The 7,655-nt window shown below is 50.2% G+C and overlaps 1 protein-coding gene across 2 annotated transcripts; it reads left to right on the top strand.

Annotated features, from left to right (window-relative positions):
• Nucleotides 1–3,566: 3,566 nt before the first annotated feature.
• Nucleotides 3,567–7,009, top strand: Gh (growth hormone). 2 transcript variants are annotated; one of them, XM_006532223.3, is made up of 5 exons: nucleotides 3,567–3,692; nucleotides 5,714–5,874; nucleotides 6,059–6,175; nucleotides 6,344–6,505; nucleotides 6,704–7,002. In XM_006532223.3, the coding sequence occupies exons 1-5, from the start codon at nucleotides 3,626–3,628 to the stop codon at nucleotides 6,902–6,904; spliced, it is 708 nt and encodes a 235-aa protein (XP_006532286.1). In that variant the 5' UTR covers nucleotides 3,567–3,625; the 3' UTR covers nucleotides 6,905–7,002. The 2 variants fall into 2 exon arrangements, with proteins under 2 accessions (XP_006532286.1, NP_032143.1); NM_008117.3 differs by lacking the exon at nucleotides 3,567–3,692 and adding an exon at nucleotides 5,374–5,530 and having other exon boundaries at nucleotides 6,704–7,009.
• Nucleotides 7,010–7,655: the final 646 nt, after the last annotated feature.

Genomic DNA, 7,655 nt, shown 5'->3' with positions numbered 1-7,655 from the left:
AGAGAAAAAGAAAGAAAGAAAGAAAGAAAGAAAGAAAGAAAGAAAGAAAGAAAGAAAGAAAGAAAGAAAGAAAGAGAAAAAGAAAAAAGAAACCACAATAACAGAAAAACGAAAGAACTGTTTCAGTAAAAAGACTTTGAGACAGGACATGTCTACTTGCTACTTGTAGCTGGTTTGCCTCCTGGGTCTCCCTTGGTTCTCTTTTCCCAAGCTTTGTTCTTATGAAAAGGTGCTCTTTGGTCGGCTGCCCAGAACATCAGCTTGCCTGCTAATGGGGTGGCTTGTTCTCACCCTGGTGAAAAGAAAGTATCCTGTCTTGCCGGGCGTGGTGGCGCACGCCTTTAGTCTCAGCACTTGGGAGGCAGAGGCAGGCGGATTTCTGAGTTCGAGGCCAGCCTGGCCTACAGAGTGAGTTCCAGGACAGTCACTGCTACACAGAGAAACCCTGTCTCGAACCCCCGCTCCCCCCAAAAAAAAGAAAAAAGAAAGAAAGTATCCTGTCCTTTGTTCCTGGAGGTCCATCCAGCTTCCTGGTACAATGCTCATGCTCGCCTTGGGAGATGGATAGCTAGCAGTTGCTCAAGGCCTGAGCCAGGGAATGGTTGCCTGCACCTGTATGTAATCCCAGCACTCAAGGGCTGGGGCAGCACGATAGAGAGTCTGGGTCCAACCTGGGCTACATAGTGAGATCTCTGTCTCATTGAGAGGAGTAGGGCAGGGTGGGGAATGAGTAGAAGAAAGGCAGGAATACCACCTCAAAGCGAGGTAATGGGAACAAGCTAATCACAAATAGCCAAAGGAGAAGGTAAGAGCTGAGAGCAGTTACTGTGGGCACCCCAGACTTCTTGTGTGTGTGTGTGTGTGTGTGTGTGTGTGTGTGTGCGTGTGTGTGCACGCGCACACACATGTAGGTGTGGGTGCACACTTGTGTGTATACAAGTACATATGTGTGTTTGCATATGGAGACTAGAGAACAACTTTGGATGGTATTACTCCTCAGGGTTGTTTTGTTTTGTTTTGTTTTGTTTTGTTTTGTTTTTTCAGCAGGGTCCCTCTCTGGCCTGGAACTGGCTGAGTCAGCAAACATGGCTGGCTCACTCTCCCCACGGATCCTCCTGCCTGTCTCCTCAGCACCATGATTGCTCATATATTTACCCCACCCTGCCCAAGCATAAACAACCCCCCACTGATACAAAGGGGTGCCTACCCAGTCTTCCACTCAGTGCCTTCTGCTGCACTGCAGGGAGAGAGAACTCCAGGGTCCAAAAAGATACAGGAAGTGAAACCATGAGGCACACTGAAACGTGCAATACAAATACGAAGAGCGATGGTGTGGTCTGCTTCACTGACCCAGGCTGCATCGGGTTGGTTTTTTTTCCTACGACTTTTCTTAGCGTAGGAAATCCAATTCCCTTGATTCCTCCCACCTTCGGTGAACATCTGTGTGAGGGCTTGCTATGCACTGAGGAAGGCCCTATCCAGGCCAGGCAGGGCCCTTGTCTTTACTAGAGCAGGCTTCTAAAGGGCTGTGCATGGGGGTGGGGGTGGGGGTGGGGGAGACTACTGAGTCACCCCTTAGAAACTACAAGACCCAGGCAATCTATCTTGAAGCCTTAGTTTCCTCTGCTCTCAAATGAGACGCACATGCCCTATTGTCCAGTACAGTTCCTGCCACAAGGTGGATCTTCAGAAACACACCCTCCTGGAAAGGCCCTTGGGAATCCCCAAACATTTCTCTCTAAATTTTAGAGTCTAAGCCCGGCATAGTGGTGAATGCTTTTATTCCTAGCACTCAGGAGGCAGAGGCAGAGGCAGAGGCAGATAGATCTCTGTGAGTTCGAGGTCAGCCTGGTCTACAAAGGGAATCCAGGACAGCCAGGGCTCTGTTACACAGAGAAACCCTGAGTGCTAAGACTCATGTACCAGCTTACACAGCATTCAGGATGCTGAGGCAGGAGGATCACAAGTCTGAAGCCAGCCTGGGCTACACAGTGAGTTCCAAAGTAGCCTGAACAAGAATATGTATGTGCATTTTTGTGTAGTATATGTATGTATGTGAATGCAATAACCAATCCTGACCTCCAAAAGAGGACAGAGCAAGAAGTGGAAAGGGCAGGCTTCATATTCCCAGTGAGGAGTGTGCAGAGCTACCCCTGACCCTCCTGAGGTCATTCCCACCACCAGAATTAGAAAAATGAGACTGCTTCCACCCAGAGACTTGAACCTCAAGGTGTAGAAAACGCTGCTTTTGGAGCAGGTCTATGACCTTGTCTAGTAGGTTTGGAGAATCCCAGAGACAGTCAAGTCTGGAAACACAAAGTGCTTCCAAACATAGAAGCCCATGGACCCAAAGTTTTAAGGGGTGTTCTCTGTGTATGCCTGTATCCGTTCATGTATGTGCATGCGTGTGTGCACCTGTGTGTGGAAGCCAGAAGTCAGCAGACAGTTTCTCCAGCACTGTCCACTCTGTTTCACTTTCACTGTTTTGTTTTGAAGTTTTGTGTATGTGTGTATGTATGTGTATTTGAGTGTGTGTGTGTGTGTGTGTGTGTGTGTGTGTGTGTGTGTACATGAATGCAGGAGAGCATGGAGACGGGAGGAGAGCATTGGATCCTCTGGAACTATAGTTACAAGCAGTTGTGAGTGGCCCCATGGAGATACTAGGAACCGAACTTGGGTCTTCTGCAAGAGCAGTCTGTGCTCTGAAGCTATCACTCCAGCCCCTTGTTTTTAGTGAAAGGGTCTTTTACTGAACCTGAAACTCATAGATCCATCTAGAGCAGTTCCAGGCATCCTGCTGTCTCTGCCTCTCTAGCACTGGGATTAAAGTATACAGAGCCACCCCTGATTTACAAAGTCTGGATGCTGGGGATCCAGGCTAGGGTCTTCATGCTTATGAAGCAAGCTCTCTAATGACCAAGCCATCACTCCAGCTCTAAAATGGATATTTCTTAGAGACAACTGGAGCTGTCAGTCTGAACTTTTGAAGGCTGGGATCAGAGATGCTGGTCACACTGTTTGGCAGCCTCTAAGCCTGAAGTTTTCAGAGGTCTCAGTGGTACACCAAGATTGGGCAACTTTCCAGAAGTACTGAACAAACCCTAAGTTAAGTCAAAACTTAGCTTCTAGTAGCAATGAATTCTGGTTTTGGTCTCTGCCACCAGACATCTTAAAATGGTCCAGACTAGAGAAAAGATCACCAACTCACTCTGATCTCACATTTATCTCAGCTCACCCTTCTGGGCCTAGAGCTTATAATACTAATGTTCTATAAAGATATCCCCAGGGGTCCCCCAAGATCTTCTGGGCAACTCCATTCTGAGGTCACTTCAGTTCTGATGTGGCAAGAGAAGATGTCAACAACCCTGTCCCTCAGGGGTACCTTCTTTCTCAGCGCCTGTATCTTTGGTTAGCCCCTGGAGCCTTCCCCAGACCTAGCCCTTAAGGCCATAGCAGCCTCCTAAGAGTGCTGGACAAATCAGGGAAAGCTGTTGGGAAATGCTTGTGGGATGTTTATATCTGTTGGTCCTCCATGGGGAGAGGTGTAGAGGCCCCGACATTTACATTGTAGCCCCCAGGGACATGATTTTTCAATGTTGGTTGCTGACATCACAACCAAGTACTTATGGAGAGATTCGCTTGCTTGTGTGTTTTCATACTGGATCAAACATTAAACATCCTGAGATCCAAAGGTAAGAGATCTAGCCACAGGGAGTGCTGGGGATTCGGGTCCTGGTGATCTTCACATGCTGACATAGCTCAGCCCTTTTTGGCCCTGGCTTTGTCCTGTTGTGGGCTTTCCCATCTGCAACCCATGCTCCTGGGCCATTTTCCTATGGGCCAGGGAAAACAAGATGGGGTGAAGGCACCCTTACATTTAGGGGCAAGACCTAGTACTCAGAAGGATTCAGAAACTGAAATAGCTGGGTGATACCACACAGGTGCTAGGGATAAGGGGCCTTGAGCCATGGACCATGGGAACTACAAAGCTGAAGGAGCTGCTGCCTCAGCAGAACCAGCGCTTGAATTTGTTCTTTCAGAACCTCAGTCTCTTCCTCTGAAAAATGGGTGTGTTGTGTATCCCACATTCCCAAGTCAGCCATGGGACCAAATGTGAGCGTGTGGGTTTTGCCTCCTGAGAAACTCAGGGGAGCAGAATGCTACAGTGGGTGAATTGGATTCTTTCAGAGAGCCCACCCTGTTTCCCACATCAGCCAGAAGGCTCAAAACCCTGAAGAGCTTTCTGAACTTTGAGGTGCCCAAAGCTTCAGGGCTGTATGGGAAGCACCTGAGGTCCAAGTCCGTTTACAAGAATTTTGTTTTTTGGTTTACAGCTGCTTGGCCGGTCCAAGGAGCAGGTTTGGGTCCTGTGCTCCACAGACCTAAGGGTTACCTTAGAGCTTATGGGAGAGCATTGTGTGTGGACAGTGGACAGTGCCCTCTAGTGCTCAGTGTTAGCACTACATCCAGTTGCCCTCCACCAGTTTATGCTGCTGAGGAAGTCTTTCTTTTCCCAACAGCAGTGTCTCTCCCTCTCCCACCCCCTCTCCCTCTCCCTCCCCCTCCCCCTCCCCCTCCCCCTCCCCCTCCCCCCCTAGGTTATTTTTATTTTTACTGGTGTGTATGTGTGTGAGTCTATGTCACATGTATGAGAGTGCTTGTGGAGACCAGAAGAGGGCATCAGAAGAGCCCCTAGAACTGGAGTATAGGTGGTTGTGAGCCACTTGTCATGGGTGTTGGGAACCAAACTCAGGTTCTCTGGAAGAACAACAAGCTCCCTTATCATATAAGCCATCTCTAAATCCAGGACATTTTTTTTTTTTTTTTTGAGATTTAGAGATTCAAGGAGGAGGAACAATAGGAGGAAGAAGGGGACAGAATAAGGCCAACAAAATGACCAAGGAGGTATAGGCACTTGAAGCCAAACCTAAGTACCTGAGTTCAATCCCTGGGACCCACATGATGGAAAGATGGAATCGATCCCCAAAAGTTATCTTCTGATCCCTATATGCACACACTTGAGGATGGACAGACAAAGAGACAGACACACAAACACACACAAATGTAACTGAAAAAGAAACCTCTATGGGGACATCGCCTTCTTGGAGAGGCTCTGTTGCCCCTCATCCTAGTGAACAAACAACTCCTACTCCCTGCCAGAGTATCCTACCCTTGGATTCAAAATGGTCTCAGAGGACACACCGGGTGGGCTCTGTCGCTGGGATCTTGCATAACCAATGCCCATAAGCCTGGCAAAGGTGGCGATGAGACGATAAGGTCAGGGACATGACCGCAGAAGAGGAGTGGGGACGCGATGAGTGGGAGGAGCTTCTAAATTATCCATCAGCACAAGCTGTCAGTGGCCCCAGCCATGAATAAATGTATAGGGGGAAAGGCAGGAGCCTTGGGGTCGAGGAAAACAGGTAGGGTATAAAAAGGGCACGCAAGGGACCAAGTCCAGCATCCTAGAGTCCAGATTCCAAACTGCTCAGAGTCCTGTGGACAGATCACTGCTTGGCAATGGCTACAGGTAAGCATGCGCAAATCCCGCTGGGTGTGGTTTGGGACCCAGGGCCCCTGAAGATGGATCTGAGGCTTCTAATGTGAGTGCGTTCCAACTTCTGCCATGTTGGGAATACTCTGGGTCCCTATGGGGATTGGGAGAGATCGGCCATTGCTCCCAGGTTTCTCCTGCCCTCCTGTCTCTCTCTAGACTCTCGGACCTCCTGGCTCCTGACCGTCAGCCTGCTCTGCCTGCTCTGGCCTCAGGAGGCTAGTGCTTTTCCCGCCATGCCCTTGTCCAGTCTGTTTTCTAATGCTGTGCTCCGAGCCCAGCACCTGCACCAGCTGGCTGCTGACACCTACAAAGAGTTCGTAAGTTCCCCAGAGATGGGTGCCCGTTTGTGGAAGCAGGAAGGGGCAGGTCCTACCCCATACTCCTGCCCCCAGGAAGTCATTGAGGGAAACTATGGGGTAGGGGAATCTTAGCCAATGCTGTACCATAGTAATGATGGTGACGAGACACAAGCTGGTCCCTCAGTGACCACCCTTCTTCCAGGAGCGTGCCTACATTCCCGAGGGACAGCGCTATTCCATTCAGAATGCCCAGGCTGCTTTCTGCTTCTCAGAGACCATCCCGGCCCCCACAGGCAAGGAGGAGGCCCAGCAGAGAACCGTGAGTAGTCCCAGGCCTTGTCTGCACAAATCCTCGTTTCCCTCCATGCAGCCCTAACTGCACTCCAGGCCAGGGACCAGCTCCTCCCTGAAGCTGGGGTAACCTGGGAGTCCCAGGCAGAGGTCACTAGGCAATACACTAACCCCAGCCCTTTTTTTCCCCCCTCAGGACATGGAATTGCTTCGCTTCTCGCTGCTGCTCATCCAGTCATGGCTGGGGCCCGTGCAGTTCCTCAGCAGGATTTTCACCAACAGCCTGATGTTCGGCACCTCGGACCGTGTCTATGAGAAACTGAAGGACCTGGAAGAGGGCATCCAGGCTCTGATGCAGGTGAGGATGGACTAGCCTGGGGTTATGCCTGGAGCCTAGGTGGGGCTCACTGTCCTCTGTTTTACCGGTCAGCCCTTAGACCCTTGAGAAGGCTTCTTCTTCTTCATTTTCCTTTATGAAGCCTCCAGGCTTTTCCTTCGGTCCTGGGGTGGAGGGAGGCACAGCTCCCGAGTCTCCTGCCCTTCTTTCCCACGACAGGAGCTGGAAGATGGCAGCCCCCGTGTTGGGCAGATCCTCAAGCAAACCTATGACAAGTTTGACGCCAACATGCGCAGCGACGACGCGCTGCTCAAAAACTATGGGCTGCTCTCCTGCTTCAAGAAGGACCTGCACAAAGCGGAGACCTACCTGCGGGTCATGAAGTGTCGCCGCTTTGTGGAAAGCAGCTGTGCCTTCTAGCCACTCACCAGTGTCTCTGCTGCACTCTCCTGTGCCTCCCTGCCCCCTGGCAACTGCCACCCCTGCGCTTTGTCCTAATAAAATTAAGATGCATCATATCACCCGGCTAGAGGTCTTTCTGTTATGGGATGGAGCAGTTGTGTCAATCTGTGTCCTGGAAGCCTGCGAGAATCCTGTGAGCTGATGGAAGAGCAGCCCTGACTCTCTCTGGGCCAAATAGAATCAGCACACCACTTTCTCCATTACAGAGTCCGTTCCCACGTCATGGTCAAAATCCCAGCTCTCTAGGCATCCAGAAGGCAACAACGACAAAGCCATAGGTCACCCCCATAAAGTACTCAAAGGTGTTCCTCCCTCCTCCAGCCAGAATCAGGAAGACCAAATGGCCCCCTGCCCCGGAGATTAGGAAGAAATGAAAGGGAGACCACAGGAGGGAAACGAGAAAATGAGTAAAATTACAGATTTACTGTTGTACCTAAGTCTTAAAATGGGTTTCATTTGTATCAACTACACTTGGGAAATGGAAGCAGTTCAAACATGAATTTAGAAGCTGAGCATGGTGGTGCACACCTGCAATCCCAGCATTTAAGGGGCTGAGGCAGGAGGATGGCTGTGAGTTTGAGGCTAGTCTAGGACGTCTGTCCTCTGAATTAGGGTAAAGGTTTTGGAAGAGAGGTTGTAAGATGAAGACTGCAGTAGTAATTGCAGTGGGTACCAGGCAGGGGCTGAGGGATGGTGCAGTTGGTGAGGT

The sequence above is a fragment of the Mus musculus genome, chromosome 11 (assembly GCF_000001635.26).
Source record: "Mus musculus strain C57BL/6J chromosome 11, GRCm38.p6 C57BL/6J".
In the NCBI taxonomy this organism is placed as follows: Eukaryota; Metazoa; Chordata; class Mammalia; order Rodentia; family Muridae; genus Mus; species Mus musculus.
This window is presented reverse-complemented; position numbering and strand designations above follow the sequence as displayed.